The sequence below is a fragment of the Eleutherodactylus coqui genome, chromosome 9 (genome assembly GCF_035609145.1).
Source record: "Eleutherodactylus coqui strain aEleCoq1 chromosome 9, aEleCoq1.hap1, whole genome shotgun sequence".
In the NCBI taxonomy this organism is placed as follows: domain Eukaryota; kingdom Metazoa; phylum Chordata; class Amphibia; order Anura; family Eleutherodactylidae; genus Eleutherodactylus; species Eleutherodactylus coqui.
The window spans coordinates 120,563,244-120,588,676 of record NC_089845.1 but is presented as its reverse complement, the minus strand read 5'-3'; the positions used below and the strand labels follow the sequence as shown (position 1 = coordinate 120,588,676).

At 38.6% G+C, this 25,433-nt stretch overlaps 1 protein-coding gene across 4 annotated transcripts in view; it reads right to left on the bottom strand.

Annotated features, from left to right (window-relative positions):
• Positions 1-22,765, bottom strand: part of RUNX1T1 (RUNX1 partner transcriptional co-repressor 1) — a 146,644-nt gene extending 123,879 nt beyond the window's left edge. For all 4 annotated transcript variants that reach the window (XM_066578418.1, XM_066578424.1, XM_066578423.1 and 1 more), the window contains exon 1: positions 22,065-22,765. In XM_066578418.1, the coding sequence (XP_066434515.1) occupies positions 22,065-22,092 (28 nt within the window). In that variant the 5' untranslated portion in view covers positions 22,093-22,765. The remainder of the gene's footprint in view (positions 1-22,064) is intronic.
• Positions 22,766-25,433: the final 2,668 nt, after the last annotated feature.

The following is a 25,433-nucleotide window of genomic DNA, read 5'->3' as shown; positions in this document are numbered from 1 at the left end:
ACCTTGAATTATTCATCATACTATTAATAACTCCACAACTGACTATAAATAAACCTGGAGCCGAGCGGCAGTGATGATATGGAAGGTTAAGTGCCAATTATGCATCATTATTTCTTTATAGTACATTGAAGTGACAATGTAACTTAAATTTCTACTGCACGTCTTTCCTATTAGAATCCACCGATGACCTGGAAGCCACTTTCAATGTAGGCACATAAAGCTACTAGACTTGTCTAGGTCTCATAAAACAGCATGAAGCTGTAGAAATAGACAGATTTCTGTAAGAACCAATTAGACCCCTCCGGGAGTCAGTCAGTTTCATTCTTTTAGAGGCCAGGCAATAAGAACTTCCATAGACATCAATAGAGAGCAACCCAAAAAGTTAGCGTTCCATTTCAAATTCTTTAGTACATTGGCAACATGGCCCCTGCCATTTGTCTAGACCTAGGATAGATTTTGTAAAGAGGTATGGTAAATCCTATATAAATCAGTTTCTTAATGAACACATATATTGAATGGCCACTTTATTAGAAAGACCTGCCCTTGGAGGTTCCCAGTATGAGTCACGTGACTCTGAAGTAAAGAAATAGCAAAGCGGTGGGCAAAAGAGAGCAACAACTGGAACACTGAACAGTGGAAAAACATCACTTGGTCAGGTGAATCCAGATTTCTGTTGATGGGAAGGTCAGAATTTGGCGCAAGTGGCATTAATTGATGACCCCTTCCTGTCAGCTGTTCAGAGCAACAAGAAGCTTCTTGCCCAATTGATCCAATATTCCCGCATAACAATTCAATCATCTAGTGGAATCTGCGCCATGACAAATTACTGTAGTTCTAAAGGCCAATGGAGATCCAATGCTCTACTAGATGGGGGTCTCCAATAAAGTGGCTATACAGTGTGACGACATAACCACTCACGTATAAGCAAAGCCATTCAAACTCATCCTTGGGTATAGGGTTCCCAATTTTTGACACTATACCACTGGGCAAATCATCTAGTTTCTTTTTTTTTTTACGCGCAATATTTTTTTTTCTATAAAATAGCCACAATGTCAATAAAAAAGCATAAAGACTTTTCATATATTTTACACACAGGGTTTTATGCATTTGTGCACTTACATATGTTCAAGTTGTTCGTTTTTCCCAACAATACCCCATTTGTATCTGCTTTACATTTTGCCTAAATGTAAAAGCGATAGACCACAGTACTGCAATAAGTCATCCAAAAATATGTCAGAAACAATCTGTAACTTTCAAAGACGACCGTAAAAAGATTTAAAAAAAAAAAAATACCAAAAAAAGATCCAACATGTTGCATTGCTATGGAAATTGTGAGAAACATACATTCCCAAAGAAATATTACTTTTTCTCAATGGTATGAAATAATGAGCTACACATGTGAAAAACCAAGTCCGTGCAGTAGTTGGGACTGCAACTAATATAAAATACAGAGTGAACCCTGCCTTATAAAGGATTCTTGTTACAGCAATATAATGTGAAAGCCAGATGTAGACAGACAGCCTTAATCACAGATGGGAATGTAATCACTGGAACACAAAACTCTTTTTTTTTTATCAATCTTAAACCATATGCGAAATGTATTTCTTTTTTTGAAAGAATGCAGTAATAATTCGAGAGAGGTTTTTACTTCATTCCCGTCTACTTTTGTATCTTGTGGTACTTTCATCTGCCCTCAAAAAATGCCACCGCCACTCTCCTCTCTGCAAAAGTTGGATGGACCTCAACAGCAGTAGGAAACAGTTTACCATTTTAGGTTTTCTCGAGAAATTTATATATAGTTTTAGAAAACTTTAAATTGACATTTAACACAAAAACTTAAATAATGAGTTAATTGGCCTCATATCAGTTTGCTGCATAGCTTTACAGCTACGCAGCTGCGGCATGCCAATTTCAACCATGTCTTTTTTTGCCTATACTCCCTTCGTTCCTCCTTTTCTTAGGGCCCTTTTACACAAAACAATTACTGTTCAGTTTCTCGCTGTACTGTGCCAAACTAAATGATAATTGCCAGCGACTGAACGATGAATGATAATTCACTTGCTTATCTTTTGGCATTCAATTCAGGCAGGCATAAAAATCAAATGACGATTGGTCTGTTTAAACAGGCAATCTTTCATCTAGTTATGACTGCCTGTTTACTGTGAATGGAGGTCGGCAGCGACCTCTGGCCCGCTCTGTCTCCACTCACTGAATGATTATTCATGTTGGAAGCTTCAATGACCAACAATCATACTTTCGAAAGTACTCTTAAATTTGGCTCCTGGCACTTTGAGTGTAATCCCCACCACTCGCTATCAATCAAGTCAGACATCACCTATTGACAGTGAACAATGGGGACCGCCCACTTGACACAATCAAAGCTCCAGCACAGAAACCAAGAAGAGCCCGTACAGAGGAAAGAGGAGGAGTATAAACAAAAGAAAGACATTGTCAGAGTCAGGGAGACCACAATGGTAAAGCTATGCAGGGTCTAAATAAAATTTGATGAAACTCTGTATTTAACATGTCAAGTGCAAAGTTAAGCTTTGCAACTTATATAGACACACACGTCATTGGCACCATTTGACCTTCATTACTAATGTATTTACGAAGTTGAAACTTAATAGGAGTTCAGAAAACAATTTTGGAAGCCATTGATATTTGCTTCTATCAGACATATGAGCCGATCTGTATAAATTGTAGATCTTGATGAGCCAAATATGATCTTTTAGCCACAGCGTAAAAAACAATGTATAGACTTGGCTTGCAAAAACATGTATTATGTGTTATAGGTTAAGTACCTGAGGGCCCTTTAACATGGGGCATTTGTTGGTCCGACAGTCATCTCAACGACTATCGCTACTATGCTTTCACACAGTAGCAATAATCATTCACTGAATGGAGGCAGAGCGGCCGAAGATCTATTACAGCTGTTTACCTGCATTCGGAGTAAACATGTTCATTCATGTTCATTCATAGATGAACATAAGGGGGCATAAATGCATAAGAGGGTCTCTCTTCCCCATGTGAGCAGACCAATACTTTAAATGTAGCAATACTAATTATGACCCTGTTATAGTTTTTGCATTGGGGCCCAATAGCTAAATGTTACGCGTCTGTGTCCTATGGCCTGACTGGCTTTCCATCACTACATTAGGGTTGCATTGGGGCTTTCCATCTCTCTGCGTTAAGGCTGCATTAGTGCTTTCCATCTGTATGTTAGAGCTGCATTAGGTCTTTCCATCCCTCTGCATTAGGGTTGCATTAGGCCTTTCCATCTCTCTGCATTAGGGTTGCATAGGGGCTTTCCATCTCCCTGTATAGAGGATGCATTGGGGCTTTCCACCTCTCTGTGTTAGGGTTGCATTAGGGCTTTCCATCTGTATGTTACAGCTGCATTGGGCCTTTCCATCTCTACATTAGGGCTGCATTAGGGCTTTCCATCTGCATGTTACAGCTGCATTAGGTCTTTCCATCTCTACATTAGGGCTGCATTAGGGCTTTCCATCTGCATGTTACAGCTGCATTAGGTCTTTCCATCTCTCTGCATTAGGGTTGCATAGGGGCTTTCCATGTCTCTGTGTTGAGGCTGCATTGGGGCTTTCTACCTCTCTGTGTTAGGGTTGCAATAGGGCTTTCCATCTACATGTTACAGCTGCATTAGGCCTTTCCATCTCTCTGCATTCTATTTTTTTATAAACCTATTGAAATCAATCGTGGAAAAATTGAAATGTTAAGTCCATTTTTCTGCTCTAAAAACGGAACAGAGAGACGGAAAGCCCTAATAAAGATGTAAACAAGACCTTAAGAGTTTTTATAACGCTAATATAGAACTTTTTTATATCGCTAATATAGAAAGTAAGAAGACTGAAATGGATGACGTAACCAAGCCCCATATAAAGTACTAGTTTCTGGCTTTAATAGGCATTGAATGTTGACTATTGTATCTCAGATGCACATTATAGAATCATATGAAAGCAATCAAAAAATTGCACTCAAAGGCTCGCAATACATCAACACATAAAGACAATATAGCTCAACCAGCTGCACGACAAGGCCAGGTGAAGTCTATGATGTGCAGGTGGCTTTCATCATTGCTTCGGTTTAACATCTTCTTTGACATACAAATGTCGGAGTTTTTGGCATAAATGCAGGTTACATAGAAAGTACAATGATTTAAAAAGTGTGAGCTGTAGCCCAGTACCAAGAAGGGAAATAAGTAAGAATGCAAAATCTGTAGCAGGACCCCCGCCTACCATGTACCGTGCACCCCTTACAGCTACGTCCTTGGATTTCTTCCATTACCGAAGCTGTAACTAAAGAGCACTTTCCTGGTTGTGGTCACCAACAATATGGAAAACTAGATACTTTGCAATTTCCACATCAGATCCTGATAACTCTTCTGGTACAAGTTCCGATGTCTTTGGTGTAGATACTACAATGGGTCAATTCCTGCCCTGAGATATAGACATTCGGCATTACATAAATAGCACACTGAAGAAGCCAACGGGCACGTTCTGTTACGATGTGAAAGGCTTTCAAATAAATTCCCACACCACATTGAGAAAAAGTGGATGTCCAATATTTCCCACCAACGTACAATCAATATGGTCTAAATAAGGCAGTCAAGAAGCAGATTATCTGAGGACAATGATGCACAAGCATCTTCTAGATTAGGCAAGCAGCCTAAAATGTAAGACGATCCGGTAAACAAAGGATTCTATAGTATCACTAGTTATACAATGTAGTGTCATAGCCTTTCTCACATAAGTCTGGTGTATATGTGATATTTCCCTAAGGAATAAAGGGGGTCATTTCAGCCATACTGAGTCAGTAGCCAACAATGTCTAAGTTTACACATCTGGAAACATGTTATTTCGTAACTGGAAAATAGGAAGGGACGCTCCAAACCCTCATATAAATTCACAAAATGGAAGTTTATAAAGCAGACATGAATGGAGGCCTAAAGCAACAGCTATACCCTACCATTATAAGCAACCCTACTGTTAGAGGCATAGCTACTAACGATCAAAAGGCCTCCATATGTTCAGCACAAATGGTCTTGCATCCCAATGTAACACAATTATATTTGTCTTTTTGTGCAGGAGGGTAAAGCTTCTCATTAGAGGTGAGCGAGCACACTCGGTTAAGGCTCATGCTTGAGCGAGCATCGGTCTTTTCGAGTAACTGATTACTCGTCTGAGCACCATGCGGGTGGGCGGCGGGGAGCGGGGGGGGGGGAATTGGGTGGGAGAGAGAGATCTCTCTCCCTCTCCCCCCTGCTCTTCCCCGCCGCCCACCCCGCATGGTGCTCAGACGAGTAATCAGTTACGCGAGATGACCGATGCTCGCTCGAGCATCAGCCTTAAACGAGCGTGCTCGCTCATCTCTACTCCTCATATATATTAGAACGTAGTTATCTGAACTTCATGATTTTATCAGGACAGGACAACATTCTTATGTATATGGGGGCCTGCCAACTTTTTCCACTGACAGATGATGTTGGAGGAAAGAAAGATTGCGCAAGTTGAGTTTCAACGCTCAATCTTTTTGCCCCCACTGGAGATAATCCACCATCAATGCTTTTTGGCTTCAACTTTCTCCACTATCCCAATGTAAAACACAAGAATGAACTGGGAATTCCTGTGTATGAGGGAATTTGATCCATAGCTATTAAAGGTATATGAGCACCTTAAGCAGAGAGGGTCCATTAGGACATGTGCATAGGTCATCTGTGCAATAAGGGGAGTCAATAGAAGAGCTAGCAGACAAACACCATACAAGAGTGGTCAGAACTTTTTGCTTTATGCAAGAATTCATAGCTATCTTGCCGTTTTCTACACAATAGAGGCAGGCTGCCTATCTGTGCCATCTAACCGAATGCTGGCACTGTATATGAATATCATAGAATGGTAGAGTTGGAAAGGACCTCCAGGGTCATCGGGTCCAACCCCCTGCTCAGTGCAGAATCACTAAATCATCCCAGACAGATGTCTATCCAACCTTTGTTTGAACACTTCCATTGAAGGAGAACTCACCACCTCCTGTGGTAACCTGTTCCACTCATTGATCCCCCTCACTATCAGAAAATATGTATGGAAGCTATACATAATGTTACCTCTCTTGTAGTGAACTGCTCATTATTCTCTACGCAGACAAGCGTGGCATTACTATACATCAGTGCTTAGCGGTTCCTAAACCATACAAGTCTACATTCCTCTTGCTCAGTAGAAATTACAAACCCTTTGATCCAAGTCCCATCTTTCTGAATGGCTGTCTCTTTAATGGGAGTGATCCATTAGCCCTTCCACCGTGCTGCGTACAGCGCTTTATTTTGATTATCTTACATCCTGTCTGCCTTATCATCTACTTTAACTATCAGCAAATGCATGCCGGTTGTTAAAAATAAACGCTTTACAAAATTACAATGCAAGGCAAACGTAATGGCATTCACCATTAATGCTTAATAACTAACTCTAATAATCTGTCTACTATAACCAGAAATCAGGATGAATTAATGATGAGCTCCACTTTTCAAATGCCATTGTGATATATGTATTTAATTTATGCTACTGTGTACTAAAGACAATGTGGTATCATTAAATACGGAGAAATCTCTCAACAGTAAAGTCGTCCTGGGAAGAACGGTGAAAACACCATGAAAAGCTTTTGTTTTGTGTTCATCTTCTTTTTCATCTAATTTAATCTGCAATAGACTGTCCCTAGAGGACGTGGGAAGAGAGAACCAATTATATCCAGAGGCTGGTTTCTCCAAAATGAAGGCATCTGTTCTATGCCAATGACTTCCACATGGAAGAAAAACAGAACTTTGAAGGCATCTGTGTTCATGGTTGAAGCTCACAGATCTTAGGGTGCATTGTAATTGCCCAGCTGCAAATATGATTTAGTCCATGTTCTCTCAGCTGATCCCACAACTGAACACAAATGGATGATGTGACTTCAAAAGCCGCAAAGACACGTAAAATAATGGCTTCTGAGTAAATGGCGGTTTTCAAGGCTTCCCTAGTATGGTCAGACCTTCAAATCCACAAAGCATTGATGAGTCGCTGTGCCGGTGTGTAATGATTCTGTTCTTCTGTTTGCACATAGTGCAAGCTGCAAGAATAATAGACTCTAACACATAGTATTATAACTAGCAATGCTCAGACTGTAACAGTTCTATTTTATGTAGTCGGAATACAGAAAATATGGGGCATTGTTAGTAGTGACCTGTAAAAGTCACGTTCAAGTAATGGGCTGAGTGAAGTAAGAAGTGGTGCAGATGCCATAATAATATATTAGACTACAGGTTATATAATAAAACATGATCTTAGGAGTTGCTATGGGAAAACACGAATAGTTTTTATAAATGAGGCCCATGGTAAATCGTTGAAGTGACCCTTCAAGCCCAGACGTAATACCAATGAAAAGCAATTCTTAAAGGGCCAGCCTGGAAAAGTCTTTTTTTTCCCATTCATTGTATAACTAGTTCCCCAGTATATATAATCAACTAGTATTGTAGTACCTTGCTTAGTTAGTCCTTTCTAGCTGGAAATTCCTGGAGTCTTTCTCAGATGGGTCATGTGATTTCATTGTGACCGCCTGGGAATTACTTGACCTTCTGTTCTCTCCTGGAGTCACTATCACAGTCACCAGGACTTTTTGTATGACGGAACTGCATGGATACTGCCACACAGGCTCTTAACAAGGGGTGCACAGAAACTGCTATCACAGTTACTGCTGATGATTAGGGGCTCCTATTGGATAGCTATAAGGTAGTAAATGGTAGTTTCTCCTCATGACTGTACACATAGGGTCTTTAGCTTATTTAGGACAATGTAGTGAGTAATAATATTTATATTGTTCTCCCAGCAGGCAGAGATGGTACTGGCACTAGCTGGTTGTGTGATGCTGTGCTGATGCATCATGGGATTGCTAACAAAGGAGGCTGTAGTACATGAAAGTGCATGCAATATACATAGGAGACCTCCAGACTGTGACAATCAGATAATGGGTGTAATGATGGAGAAATGTGTTTTTAATAGAGTGGGCCTTTAAGCGTCTTAAACACATGTGTAAACATAACACAGCATCAGACCTAGAAGATCAACTTGAAGCTCTTGGATCCAAAGTAAAATTTGTTCAGCATTATTGAGAGCAAGTTAACATAATACATCAAGTTCCACTGGAATCTTACTTTTTATGATAGAAAGACTGATGAACATTGCTGATAGTGTTGAGCAAACTGAACCAGTAGAACCTTGTTTCAGGTTGAACTTTGCTTAAAACTTGGTTTAAGTTCATACTGAACCAAACTTTTAACAAAGTTAACATGAAACGGGGTTCTACTGGTTCAGTTTGCTTAACACTAGTCTGAACAATGGTGTATGAGTGTAACACTGGCTAAGAGCCATAAAAACTCTATATAACACTCTCAGACCAGATTTAGGGATTTAGGTGAACTCCCGTTTGATTCAACCTAATTCGGACCAATCCAAACCTTTTGCAAAGGTTCAGCAAGATATATATATATATATATATATATATATTTATATATATATATACACACACACTATATATATATATATATATATATATATATATATATATATATATATATAGTGTTTATTGCTACTGGTCACTGCTGACAGTTCCGGTTATAGTTCCACATCATGGTTTATTTTGGGAATGACCAGTAAGCACCAGCCCCCAGGTCCCAACCTGCCACAATGTATGTGTTTACTAAATAACATCGTCTTTTGTGCACCTTTTATCTGTTAAAAGACCAATCTTAAGTACCCAAGTCCATTAACTTAAAATATAATTAGTTCTTCTAATGACTGGAAGCTATAATTATCACAGGTCACAATTTCCTGATTGAAGTTTTCAGGTGAGCTACATTATGTTCTACTATTCATCTGACTTTGAAGGTAGGGGCGTCTTTTTCTTACATATACAATAGAGTCTTAGGGTAGACATATACATTAGATCTAGATCAGTCGATTTTGGTAGGTACAGCTGATTATGTATGGGGCCCAACAATTATCCCCTGATGGCAGATGTTGGGAAAGATACATGGGCCTAAGGGACAGTGGAAGACTTCTATCTTGGTCTACTTTGAAGCATTCAAGGCCCTTCACCAGGCATAACACAGTTTATTAGTTTATCCTTCAAAAAGTCCATTATTTTTATCTAATGGGTGATATTTTGATGCACTATATTTGCTTGTCAAATATGTCCAAACTCTTCCCTAGGAAAATAGCTTGCAGTCAGCAGGTGACAACCAAGAAACTCCTAACTACCTTTGGGACCCAAGTAGTCTAACATGGGCTGCAGTCAGCAGGTGACAACCTAGGAGCTCCTGACTCCTGTTGGGACCCAAGTAGTCCAACATGGGCTGCAGTCAGCAGGTGACAACCTAGAAGCTCCTGACTCCTGTTGGGACCCAAGTAGTCCAACATGGGCTGCAGTCAGAAGGTGACAACCTAGGAGCTCCTAACTCCTGTTGGGACCTAAGTAGCCTAACATGGGCTGCAGTCAGCAGGTGACAACCTAGAAGCTCCTGACTCCTGTTGGGACCCAAGTAGTCTAACATGGGCTGCAGTCAGCAGGTGACAACCTAGAAGCTCCTGACCCATGTTGTGACCCTTATAGTCACCTGGCCAACTCCTAATGACTTCTATCCCCAGAAATGAAGGCCTCAATATCTCAGAAGTACATTCGAATGTATTAACACAAGGGCCAAGGAAGAAAGAAAGGAGGCACTAGCCGAAGAGATTTTGTCTCTCAACTAGAGGTTCTCCTTAAGAATATTCTGTGATAGTAGAAAGAAAAAAATGCACAAGGTTGAAATCCGTGAAGATATTAAATGTTGCTGCAAAACAACAAAGAGATTTTATCACCAGATCATTTCTCTCCACTCTTCGTGGTGCTTTGGCAATCATTCCATCTGCCTTTGTGAAACATGTTGTTCTTGTACATGCAGAGGGTTGTTGGAGGGCAGTAATAGTAATTCTGCAGCTATATTTGGGAATATGAAGCTCCGTTCACATAAAATATCAGTTAGCAAAGGGAAGTTACACAAACAACAAAATGCCCTACGTGCCATATAAAAATGTGAGATATGCCATTTGATTTATTGCTTGCATCTCTGCAGACGCTAATGGTATCTGAAGTAAACCATTCAACCCCGCATATCCAGCGCATTCTAATTGCAGAACACCATTTTTATCCACCAAAGATAAGTGATAAGAGCCAAAAATTCACATTAGGCAAAGGAATTTCAGAATAGAAAATTGATGTTTTTTGAAAACCACTTGCATTAACAAAAGATTACAGAGGCTCCTAAATTACAGGGTGTTTATTTTAGTGGTAGAGCTTCAATATTCATATTCAAGCAGATGTAGCAGTTTAACAAAATAGCTCTTCAAATCCTCCACAAATTGAAAAACACCGGCGAAAAAAAACTGATTGCGCTCATCTTTTCTCTCTTATCACTTGTCTTTTGTGAATTGACACACTTGGCCTTCGGAAAATTTACACATGGCACCTGCTGATCCACTGCAAAACCTAACATTTAGGTGGGGAGACTGACAGAAAGACCGTTTTTCACCTCTCTATCTTAAGAGTACATCTGTCGCCTACACAGAGAAGAGGCAGACATATTGAGGATCTCCGCTGTGAACCTTGGAATACCACTGTGAACAGGTGATAGGTATAACATAAGGGTAGAAGTGCCTCTCGCTAATGATTATTCTTAGACAGTGATTTCTAACCTGTAGCGTCTCACGATAACATCGTATTATTACAGTCAGGTACTTGAAGGGGAAAAGATTGGTAATGTTAGAAGTGATACAAAGTACAACTTTATATTCTACACTATTTTCCTAAAGGAGTTTTCCAATTTTATATAAAGAAACTTAAACGGGACTGTCACATTGTACATACAGTCTTATCTGTGGGCCTCATGTTATAGAGCAGGAGAAGAAGCTAAGAAGATTGATATATAGCTTTATGGGGAAAGATTCCGTGTAAATTCTGTTTTATTCATTTATATCCTTTTTTATTCTATAATTAGGAGTCCAGTGGGCGGTCCTATCAGTGATTCAAAGCTATCTCTAATAAGGACCGCCCACTGGACTCTTAGGCATAGGAAGAGCAGGTATTTAAATGCATAAAAGATGAGTTATATTGAATCTTTTCCCATAAAAAAAAAATATATATATCAATAGGCTCAGCTCCTCCGACTCTATAACATGATGCCAGCAGTCAGACACCATGTCAATGTGACAAGATCAATTTAATCATCGTATCCTTAAAAAAAATTACAATTAGGCATCATTCATGAAGACTAGTATACCAGTTGGGTGGTACACTATTCTAAGCAAGTGATGTATTGTGTGTTGTAGGCCACAGCATAGTAATGTAGGCCACAACTCAGCTTATCTCACAACACTAAGATATCCACAATGAAGAAGTCTTTGCCATCTGGAAAAGTAGTAGACGCATTCATACATTTAAGCTGTTTGTGCCGGATGCCAATTTTTTTCCAATACAATTATGCTAAAAAACTGACCTCATATTTGTATACTCATAGTCCACATTGTGCCAATTCTAGAAAAATGTTTTTGAAAAATGATCAAATTACCCCAAAATATCTCAGGTTAGTCAACTTATTTAGGCAATAGCTAAGAACATGATGAGGGTTTCAGCTTCCCTATTAGTATATGAACTCCATTCGGTCTTCAGATACAAGCGCTGTAGAAAATCATACCCAGACCAGGGTGAACACACATTCCCAAACATAGAAGCTAAGCAGCTGCTGTAGTAGGAGTAATTGTATTCATTATGATAACACACAATGAATCACATTGTCTGCAGTGCTAAATTCCAAGCAAGTTAAAAAGTATATAAAGTGCAGAGGAGCCGACACCTTCCTACCATGTGATTCCAGCTGTAATTAAACTGCAATATACGGCGGTGCCTCTCACTGCATTAAAATGTGAACCCTCACCCACCGGAACTCCCAATGCCACCCTGTACAATTTCTCTAACTTGAAGGCACAGATAACATACATTAAAATAGGTGTCATTGCAGTCAGTCACTCCGTAAATGGTAGGGGTTTATCATGTGCACTGAAGCAATGGAAGTCCTGAAATGTCAATATATTTGGTGCATGGAAGAGAAGTAATGGGAGTTTATTGTCTTAACCTATTGATCTGCTATGCTCAGCAAGACCATGCAACATCTTCAATTAATACTCTTGATTTTATTCAAGTTCGACTGAAATATATTATAACAAGGTGTAAACCCCAATAACTCCTTAGGAAATCAGTATTAAGGCAGTTTGGGATTGCAGGCACCTATTGGGCACTGATGAGTGCCTCATTCCTATCGGTGTAGAAGTTCACTTGGGAGTCATCTGTCTGGAATCCCTCAGTGTTTCATATCATTGCAGAAGTTCCATTAGGTGTTGTATGTCGGAAATGCCTCAGCGTTTAATGCTTCCTTCTTCTCTTGCCTGATACAATATCTTCTGTGGTGTGTGGAGTGACTGGCTGACAGGGAGCTGTTTCAATCAGCCATAATGGAAGTGCATTTATTCTTGGCCCATCTCTACATTTTCCTTCCTGAGGTGTTTGGTGTAGTAGTAGTTGTCTAGTGATAGTGGTGATACTTTTACTGTGGGGCTTATTCACCTTTGCTTAGCTCTATACACACACACATACACATACATATACATATATAGAATTTCTTTCTGCTATATATCCTTCCCTACCCTCCATCTAAGGACAGGCAAGGTCCCCTAGGTTCGAGACGTGGGGTCATCCTTATCGTGACAATCACCCTGTTTTTAGGCAGGGTCCACCAAGCCAAAGTTGGTGAAGAGCAATGTTCCCACTCCTGCATTTTTCTTATCATTTTTTAACTCCTTTTGTGTACCCCATGTTTTGGTGTTTAAATATATCCCTCATGGATAAGAGGAATGTCTATGTGAGATGTATATGTGACGTCCATGATGGGCGCTGTCTTCTACGTGAAATGCCCTCTGAAAAAATGGCCACTGGGGGAAATTGTCCCATTGCATGTTGAAGCTCTTCAGAAAATAGAAGTAAGTTGTAGACCGGAAGAAATATTGGAATCGAACAAGCATAATTCTGCATTTCTTGACTTTGGCGTGGCAGCACTAGGTTTCCCCTGAACTGTATGAAGAGATTGTACTACCAGGAGCACCACAGAGAGTGCAGAAGGTACGGCTGCACCTGGGTCCTGTAGACTACGAGGGTCCATAAGGTCTCCCTTCCCCATATAAGGAGACCAGGACTATAAATTAAACATTACAGTTGGGAGCCGTGTTACAGATTTTGCATCCAGGAGCTTCAAGTTTCCCCTCTTAGGCCAAGTTATGTTTCATCTATAATCTCAACAGAAAAGATCAAACACTCATTTCTACAAAGCAATGGGGAGTGATAATGCTCTATTCTATGTATGTTGGTATGCGTGTATGTATGCATATATAGATTTATACACGTATGTACATAGAACTACGGAAAGTGAATGATCAGCAGATCGATCTCCAGATAAATAAATGATGGGATGAAGGAAGTCAGATTGGTGATAAATCAGAGCTCCCCGCTCAGTGAGTCACTTCCTCCAGATAATAAAGTCGCACTCCATTCTCTATTTGAGTTAAGCGGTCCTCAGACCAGACCATAAATTTCCAGTGGTCTCAGCTCTGTTGTGTCGGCTGACAACTAACTAACCCCAAATTCCTGATAAAGGCTCTGCTAATCTCACTCTTGGAAATGCTTTTGAGGAAAAAGGCGATGGCAGATAAAGTCAAGATGTACCCTGAAGCATCCAGTAGGACACATACAGACACCTACTATACGCTATATACTCACACACACACAGTGCATACCTATACACCCACAGGCATGTACACTATATACTCACTCACAAACAGATAAACTATATACTCATATACACACAGGCACATACACTTCATACCTGTACACACAGGCATGCACACTATATGCTCATACACACATGCACTATGTACATACACCATATACTCATATATACACAGGCACATTAACTATATCCTCATACATTCACAGATATGTGCACTAAAATCATACACACACAGGCACATACAGTATATACTCATACATACAGGTACATACACTAAATTCTTATACATTCACAGACATGTGCACTATTATACACGCAGGAATGTTTTATATACAATTTACTCAAATGACATTCACATACACTACATACCCATATATACAAGCACGTGCATTATATAATCATACACACACCGGCACATATACTATATACTCACACACTACATAGTATTCATAAACACGGGCACATACACTATATGCACAGTCACGTATACTATAGACTCACATACACACACAGTAACATATACTGTATACTCATACACACACAGGCATTCTCATAAACTCAAGGTACCATATAGTAAATACTCAACATACACACAGGCACATTTAGTATATTCTCATATACACAAGGTACCGCATAGTATATACCCATACACACAGGCACGTATACTATATTCCCATGCACATAAAGGCAGATACACTATATATCCACACACACAAAAGCGTATACACTATATATTCATGAACACAAACTTCAGTACATGAATAATCCTAAAAAGTTACATCATAAGCAACTGCCCTTATATATGTGGCTGTATGAGAGGTATTGAGTGTGGTAGGGTGTAAGTTAATGGATGGATGAATAGATAGATAGATAGATAGATAGATAGATAGATAGATAGATAGATAGATAGATAGATAGATAGATATGAGATAGATAGATAGATATGAGATAAATAGATAAATAGATAGATAGATATGAGATAGATAGATAATAGATAGATAGATAGATAGATAGATAGATAGATATGAGATAGATAGATATGAGAGAGATAGATAGATAGATAGATAGATAGATATGAGATAGATAGATAGATAGATAGATAGATAGATAGATAGATAGATATGAGATAGATAGAGTTAGATAGATAGTTAGATAGATATGAGATAGATAGATATGAGATAGATAGATATGAGATAGATATGAGATAGATAGATAGATAGATAGATAGATAGATAGATAGATAGATAGATAGATAGATAGATAGATAGATATGGGATAGATAGATATGAGATAGATAGATAGATAGATAGATAGATAGATAGATAGATAGATAGATAGATATGAGATAGATAGATAGATAGATAGATAGATAGATAGATAGATAGATAGATAGATATGAGATAGATAGATAGATAGATAGATAGATAGATAGATAGATAGATAGATAGATAGATAGATAGATAGATATGAGATAGATAGATAGATAGATAGATATGAGATAGATAGATAGATAGATAGATATGAGACAGATAGATAGATAGATAGAAGAGAGAGAGAGAGATAGATAGATAGGAGATAGATAGATATGAGATAGAAAGAACATATGAAATAAAAGACAATGCTAAAAAGTTCAGAAGAAAAATTCATACAGACTTAAAATATAAGAAAACTTCCTGGAATTGGAGGACAAGAAAAAAATAATTATGTGACAAAACGTGTGAGAAAAAAAAAGTTGAATACAAAAGAGAGGAAGGTGAGGAAAAAATAAGTGGTTGAGGGCAGGCGAGGTACAGTGGCTTCTGTATTCATGAAACAGCCTTCTTAGCTTATCTAGAGCCAGAGGCTTGTCATCACACAGCACAATGTGTGAGGCTGAAGAGACAGGCAATGTGCAGCCGGCTGATTACAGTATCAGCAGGGCCCACATGGAAGAGGGGAGGCTATGGGGTGAGGAGGAAGACAGAAGAGGAAGGTGTGTGCCATACAGGAGGAGGGGGTGGGGTGCACCGCATATTGGCAAAGATTTAATACAGTGATTCAAATAATAAAAAATGGTGCAGTCAGACAATGCCCTGTGCATTCAATGCAAATACTGGGCCTGGAAAATAAGAATAATACAGGTAATTATAGGACTATAGCATCTTCCACTACCTGGTATCAGTAAAGCGGATCAATCCCTTCCAAAATATATACATATACACATATAGATGTAGCAGAACTGAGTTTGTCATTTAACTCTTTGGAGCTTAATTTTGAATACAATGTGGCAAATTTTGGCCTGATGTATTTATTTTCCTGTGCCTCCCAAAAATGTCATCGGTGTCAAAGAACATGCACTAGCGCAGCTGCGCCATTTTTAGTTTTTTCTTATTAAATCAAATGTATCATTCCATTTTGCAAGTTAAGTCATTCCAAAAAATGTTCCTGTTCATTAAAGCTCCCCTCCATTAAAGCGGCAAGATACATTTAAAATATCTCGCCATTTCTTAAAGATCTAACACAGATGCTGTCATTGTCATCGGCGCTGCGACACAAACAATAGAGTCCTGCACTTTTTTGACACATGAACTTCTCTCTCTAATGACAAATTTATTTTATTAAGCAACAAAATCAGCTCTGCTACATCTGTACACAGTTTTGGGTTCAGATTGCCTTTTTGTATTAATTAAATATAACTGCATGTATATTATGAAGACTGGAAATTCCAGTATATAATCCCCAGCAGCTCTCCGCCTCTCTCTCCTCCAGCAGATGCTTAGGAATATGGAGCTCCATGGTGTTTAATTTGTTTTATTAATTATTCAGGCTAATTACTGACAATGATTGTATACGACATTATATATACAGGGGGTAATGTGCCAGGCTTGCAGTTCACAGGCTGATGTGGGAATAGTAATTCAGTCATGTGAGAGGGCAATAGGGTTTTTGATAATCCTGATGTTGGGGGTAATAATCCTTCATGTTTATACAATGATGGCAGAGAGACTGTGACCTCTTCAATCCCTAGATTATGGGTATTATTTTACGATTTACACATTTTATGTCTGAAGTTACAGAAATATAGAGAGAAATAAAAGATTGATTAGATAAGTGGATAGATGTGAGATGGATAGATGTGAGATAGATAGATGTGAGAGAGAGAGAGAGAGAGAGAGAGAGAGAGAGAGAGAGAGAGAGATAGATAGATAGATAGATAGATAGATAGATAGATAGATAGATAGATAGATAGATAATGAGATAGATAGGAGCGATGAAGTCTGGGGCATGTAAGATTCATAAACTACTACTTCCTCTCCACAACACCAATAGTCACCAGATAGATCTACAGATCATAGATAGATAGACAGAGACGAGTTATGAGGTAGGAAGCATGTAAGATTCATAAATTATAGTATCTTCATCACAACACTACATAGACACCAGAAAAATCACACATACACACATGTATAAATAAATACAGTGCAAATTTGTACATTCATATGGATGTATGATCGATAGATATGAGATATATAGTTAGATAGAAAGTAGATAGATAAATAAATATGAGATAGATAGAAAGTAGATAGATAGATAGATATGAGATAAATAGATATGAGATAGATAGATAGATAGATAGATAGATAGATAGATAGATAGATAGATAGATAGATAGATATGAGATGGATAGATAGATATGAGATAGATAGATAGATAGATATGAGATAGATAGATAGATAGATAGATAGATAGATAGATAGATATGAGATAAATAGATAGATAGATAGATATGAGATAGACAGATAGATAGATAGATATGCGATAGATAGATAGATATGAGATAAATAGATAGATAGATAGATATGAGATAGATAGATAGATAGATAGGAGATAGATAGATAGATAGATAGATAGATAGATATGAGATAGATAGATAGATATGAGATAGATAGATAGATAGATATGAGATAGATAGATAGATAGATAGATAGATAGATAGATAGATAGATAGATAGATAGATAGATATGAGATAGACAGATAGATAGAGTGAGTAATGAGGTAGGAAGAATGCAGGATTTATAAACTATTGTAGCCTCTTCACAACACTACATAGGCACCAGATAGATCTATAGATAGACATACAGAACACACTTCAAATATAGTGCAAATGTATATATAGTAGATAATAAAAGATACATAGATTGATAGATCTCTGCTAGAAATAGCTAAGTGATGGTAAAATTATATTATATATATAATAATAATAATAATAGTAACAATTAATACAGTGCAAATGTGTACATTTGTATGGATGTATAATAGATAGATAAATAGATAGATACAGTAATGAGCTAGAAAGACATCAATCATTTTAAAGCTTTATAAACTACTTCATTCTCTCTATAACACCAAATCCTCCTATTTCTCTGTTCCCATGACCAGATAGTGATATAAAGCACTATTACCAGGAATATATTGTGTATGTGATGGGGGAGGGGAGACACTTCTCACTGCCAGTGTCACTACCTATACACGGGGGTCTCTTACAAATCCAGCACTAATCCAATAATGTAGAAACACAGCAGTAATAGCACTTCACACAACTGATCTATGTATGAATATATCTGTGACAGCAGCTGAGCATACAGCCAGACAGATATTATCTATGCGCCATGTGCACACTATTATTATATCAGCGTTCTATTCATTACAATGTTGCATTATTGTGTATTTACAAACATGCTACTATTTAATAATATCATATGAAATAATATAAATATAATATATTTGTATGGACAACGATGTAGCTAAACTGAATGTAACTCTTTGGGACTGGTTTGTTTATTCCGATCTATAAATAAGTGTAGCCATCCTCCGGGTAATTCCTGGGCTGGCAGTGCCCGATGTCCTCAGAGGAATAGTGGGGAGGTGTAGTGTGCCGTGTGATAATGTGAGAAATGCAGCAGATGACCAGCACACGGCTTCATATGGGGGCTTATCTTCATTAGGCTCAAATTTACTGTACACAGATGTCCTGCTCATTCATGTCACTATCTATCTATCAATCTATCTATCTATCTATCTATCTATCTATCTATCTATCTATCTATCTATCTATCTAATATCTATCTACCTATATATCTATCTATTTAATATCTATCTGTACAGAGGTGTGCAAAAAAATGCATCCCATTCTCCATTCATTGTTTGATACTGAAAACAATAGGTAAGCAGCATTAGACCTTTGTAAACTGTTGTAAATGTTTTTGGATTAAATCTAAAAATTTTGTTTACATATTAAACTATTTATTTTCTATTATTTACAACAATTCACAGAGGTTTTATACAGCTAACATATTGTTTTCAGTAAAACACTGAATGGAGCATGTTATATATATTTTTGTACACCTCTGTGTGGCTTATATATACTTACCATTTATAGCTATTATTCATGTAATTGCTAGATAATTTATATACATTTGATCACACAATTAGGTACATTTAATTTTACATGTACGGTTTTAGGTTAATTAAAGATGTAAATGATTAAAAAATAAATCTTGTGAACTTGCTGTGTAATATTTTAAGTATACTAATAACTTTGCAGTGTGTTATGATCACTTGCATACGGGGATTTTGTAGTATAGTGAATTGTTTTTGTATCTATAGGTGCTGGAGGTTACATTGTAAATTGATACTTTACACCTACAATTAGATATAATAATCGTTACTTCAACTAAAGTACTTTTTTATTGTACAGGGATGGAAAATATGTAAATTGTGTAGAATTATATTTATATTGTTTTTAATACATTTTGACTTGTATTTTATATTGTAGGAATCTATATTATTATTCTCTTATTTACTGGATGACCTATTTGCAATTTGGATTCAATATCTAACATGGCAAATAACACTTACATGATAGATAGATAGATAGATAGATAGATAGATAGATGCACATGAACATTAGATGTGTGTACATGTATATAATTGACTGTTTTGGTGCTATTAATGTGGATAGATTGTGACTTGGGGCAAGGAATGATGATGATAATAAGACACATCTTTGCTCTATGAGGAGGAACTTGAGCGTGAGAACAGAACACAAGTCCCCAGATCACCTCCATAGCAGGGGCTGATAACAGCAGAAAACACATGACAGCTTCCCACAGGATACACAGGGCTCTCATCACATAATATACACTCAGCTATCTGCTATTATGATCTGCTCCTTCTTTTAATTGGAAAAGAGACATCATTAAAAGGTGCACATAGCTGCCAAGTGCACTGTCCTGATAAACCTACTCCATAATGACTGGCATCTCACAGGGACATATAATGACTATCACATTACATGGTTGCACTAAGAAATCAGATGCATCCCATGGCAGATAAGTCAATCACAACTAAACATTCATCTCACTAATAAATACTAGTATTATTCTCCAAATAGATGTAGGCTTCTCGCATAGAGACTAACACCCAAACCAAGCTGGAACTTCTGGTTCTACAACATACATCTTAGCTACATCAGTCCTTGGATTGAAAATTAACCACATAGTGATAATACAGTGTTTCAATACCTTGGCCACTGCTGCCGGTCCAGCCTGTGCATTGACCCTACTCTCTCCCCATACATTGATTTATAGGATTTGACTTAGTAATAATGTTGCAGGCTGCATTAAGCATTCATCACAATATACAGTAATAACTACCAGCCTCAGCCACACAGCTTGATTAGTAAAATGATCCAGTGTAACCAAATATAGAAGCAGCCAGGCTGCTAGGAGCTCCCACTATCCATATGCCTGTCCATAAGGAGCATCTGCACCCGCAACATACAGATTTTGCACCTATTGATCTGAATGATCATTTCCTGGAAAGGTTTACTGGAGCCTGAAAAACACTGAAGGAAGCTGCCAGTGTTTCCTAAGGAAATCTGCTTCTACAGCAAGGAAACTATGCCTGACATTGTGTGTCCCACCAGGAAACACAGAGCACACTATCAGCCACCCAAAGCTGCTCCTGCTTATCTCTGGCCAGACTCAATCTGCTCTGCAGCAAGGCCAAATGCCTGCTCATTTCCACCACAGGATTAAAGGCTCCAGCAACAATATATAAACATGTCAGCCTATATACTAGTGAGTTGAACCTCTAACCCAGATTACAGGCACCTACATCTGTATAGCAATCAATTAAAGGCATCATCATGTGCCTATGATTTACAACCAGGGAGTTGGGACCCTGACCCTTGACTATAGATAATTACGACTCTATAACAGAATAGATGTACTACAGGGGTCAAAATCCATATGGACTTCCTTTATTGAAAACATTCATCCACTTACATTTTTGTATTTGAGAATTACAGTATCCTATGTAGTAACAGTAACTTGGTTGCTATTAACATACTGTAAATAGAGTGTAATCCAGCTCCTGTTTAATGTCAGCCAGCCTTGTACCATAGTGTACATACAGTATGACTGTATACAGTAGAGGAGTCTGAGATGGACATACATGGATACATATTATCACCAAGAGCTTTCAGTGTAACATTGTCTGGCTGCAGCACAGTTATAGCATTAAATTGTCTATTACTACATAATCCACCCAGGACTGTTCTGTTATATTCTGGATCAGAGAACTGAGCCTCATATGTTTAAAGAGGACTTTATGTATCATTATAGGCTGAACCCCTCATGTCCAACATGGGGATGCTGAGAAAATGACTCTAATAACATGCATACTGCACAACTAACAAATGTTCACTTCTCTACAAAGACCTTAATATAAATCAAAGTGCGAAGTACCCCTATTCCAACACATACTGTATAAATCACAATTTGCACTGTCTAAAATCATTGATGTCAGCCCCAAAATAAAATACAATGTGTACATCACCCATAAACATCGTTACAATCTGCAGAGCATACAAATCTCAGATGCATTATGACAAATTATCAATTTAGTGCATTTCTATGCAACCCAATATTATAGAACATGCTTCCAAGCTGTGCAACACCCCATAAACACCAGTGCTATCATGCATATAAACCTTCCATCCCCTATCATGTAATGCATAACTGCGGAGCTTGAAGAAACCAGGTAAATTGTCCCAGGTCTACCAACCCATTGAGAAGCACAGAAACATGACTTGATGCTACTTACACTGGAAGGGGCTTGAAATTCCCACCATTCGCCACAGGCTTGTACAGTAACTGCAAATAAAAGTTCCTGTTGTCTGATGTGCAGAAGTCAAAAAGTCTGGAGGAGAAGGAGGGGTGCACAAAGTAATAATAACCAAGGTGGTGGTGGTGAAGAAGAGGAATGCTGCAAGTCCAGATGATCCAAGTCCAAACTAAGTGAAGAACTCCAGCTGCCCACAGCTCCAGAGGACTGAAGCAGGGGGTGGGGAGGGGGGGCACAACTGGGGGCTCCTCCAGGCTGAGCTGACAAGATCCTGGTGTTGCAGACAAGAGTGGTCTGGAGAAGTCAAGGATTGCTGCTGTCACAGGTGGTCTGCAGAGAGGCAGCAGTGGTGTGTGGCTCTGTCATGGAGGAGGAAGGAGCCTGATCTGCACTGATCTCCAGCATAAGGCTGCAATCTCTTCCTCCCCACCTCCTCCTCCTCCTCCTCTTCAATGTTTATTTCTCTTGCTCTCCCTGTAAAGTCAAGCAGCACACTGGCAGCAGACAGCCAGGCTCAGCTACCCAGGTGCAAGGGTGGGAGGGCTCCCAGCAGTGGGAGGCGATAGAGGTAGCAGACATCTGTGTCTTGCACAGGTCACAGGGGGTCAAGTAATGCTAACAATGGGGAGAGCACATTGCCCGTTACTTCTTTATACTTACACTCTCCCTTGTTCTCTCCTCTCTCAGACCTGGTGGACTTGTAACATGCTCCCAAGCTGCCTGCCCTGCAGTAACCCAAGAGCAGCACTTTCCCTGGCCATCTGGATGCAGAGCTCCTCCTGGCTGCCTCTCTGCCTGGGACTCATCACTGTGCAGACAGTGCAGTTACAATCCCAGCCTCTCTTTCACATGTCTCCACTAATCCCCTTCTGTTACTTCATTTTTTTTCAGTCTGTTTGTTTTTGCATTAAGTAATGGTGGTGCAGAAAACAAAAGAGGTGTAACTGCTTTTTACCTCTCTACCTCTCCCCATGAAATGTCCCTAGGTTGCTTAGCATGACCCAAGGCAGAAGATCTGCTCAGGATAAGAGGATCCCTGAAGAGAACCCCTTAATAATTTAGAGGATGATGTATATAAAATAACAGAAGGTAAGTATAGACCTAAAGGTCTCCTGAACAACCAATTGATCCAGTATTGAGGTAAATGTCTCATCAAAATATATGCAGAACTCTTACCTGGATCCCATCGGAAAATCCTTTTCTATCATAGCACAGTGATATAGTTCTGCAATTGACATCCTTATATGATATAGTTGTAGGGATGATGTCAAGCAATCTTTTTTCGGGGGGCTCGTCCGTATCCATACATATATACATACTCCCACGTTCTCTCTCTCTCTCTGTATATGTATATATAATCAGACTTACATAATGTTATATCTCCATTTGCTATGTTGTGGCCAGATTGGCAAATTCTATCAATGAGGTAGTTTACATATATGATTGGGATTAGGAGGCCCTTGGTGCTCTATTTAATGTGCAGGCAGATGCTAGTGGTTTTCAGTATTTTAATATGATTGTTATTATTGTATCTAGTGTATTATTTGTAAACTTCATGCATGTATTTCATATCATTCTATGAGGATGTATTCACGCAAGAGATTTTTCACACTCGAGTTCCGTCCGATTAGGATATGGACAGGACTCACACATGAAAAAAAACACACGGATTTCAGTATTTTTATCCATATGAGCAATTTTTGTCTTGCACTTATGGTCCAAGATAGAAAAGTCACAGTATGTCCTATTTTGGGGTAATTCCTGTTTAGGAATTGCCCATTATTTCCTCTAGCAGTCAGAAAATTATTCTTTCGCACTTACATGTAAATGTCAGTTCCATGCGAGTGCGGTGCGATTTTTCTTTCTTTATTGTTGAAAAAGGATGAGATATTCATGCTCGTGAAAATCACAAGTGCAACAATGTGATGCGCTTTTCTTGCAAAACGTATCGCAGTCACAGGCAGAAATCCCAGGTTTAAGAGTACAATATCGGTACGAGTGTCTCCGACCGGTAACGCACTCACCTGTGTGAATACACCCTAATAGGCAGCGCTGGATTACAAATTAGGTATAAAAGTTAGATTGAGGCTGCATTCACACTGGCAATAAAAAAAGGTGCGCATTCCGTGTGTTTGTGAGACGCACAGAACTTGCAACTTGTAATAATCTATTATTTGCAATGGATGTATTTACATAAGGGATTTTTCTCTTGCAGCGTGTCCTATTTTTGCGGTGATATTTCTCATTATTTTCTATGGGAGCAAAAAAAAATTGCAACATGCTCGCATGCAGATGTGATTTTCATGCGAGGGCGATACAATTTATTATTTTTCCTATAGAACGAACATGGAATTTTTTAACGCATGGGAAAATCACGGGGAAAATCGCATATTTTCAAGTGTGATATTGGAGCCCTATCACGCTCAGCCGTGTAAATCAGGTCTTACACCATGTTTAGCAGTCTATGTTCGATATATATGGTAGGAAATTCTCTGCTGCATGGGTTCGGGGACTGTTTCCAATATCCAATGCCTCTACATGGTGTGAGCCTAGTCTTACTTGTATAGACATCAAAACTCTTATTTTCCCGCATGAAGAAAGTGAATTCATGCCAAGACCGGCATAATACAACAATGACCAGGATTATGTCAAATAAAATGACCAGTTCTTCCCATCCAATCCAAGGACAATATCCCGGCACTAATGAAGATATGAAATACAGTAATACATGTAGGTCAATTATAATTAAAACGACTTGCAATGTTTTGGGGCTGGTTTAATAACGTTAAATGCTTTTTCTCTCCGCTCCCTAATTGGCGTAAGTAATCATCAACTGCACTTAAGTCCCTTCTGTTACAATTTGAAATAATACCCCAACCTTCTAGTAAAAAAGGAGCAGGAGCCTAAGGGTTAATTCAAGGAACGCCGCTTTTCTATTGTCTCTGCTGCTTCTTCCTAACAAATCTTGTGTCCATTTATTTTTCATTTGAAGGATATTTTCTTATCATCTTTATTTGTGGATCCCGTGCCTGATTGTAGAGCAGCAGAGATACCAGAAATATAGAATGTGACAGTATGTATGAATTGATACATCGGAGGGATATTGTTTCATTTGTTCTTTTTTTTCACTTGCAGGGTTGGGGTGGATACAGATTATCTTGAGTATTTTTATTTTTTTTCAATTGATCGGATTTTTCCTGTCTCACACGGTGCAATATGAGGTTTCCCCATTTAAAAAGCAAGGGAGGATCGCTACTTCCCCAAAGTGATGCAAGGCAGTTTTGATCTAAATAGGGATATCGCATGTTGGCGAGCGCAATATCGGGCTGTGAATCATGGCCCGATATC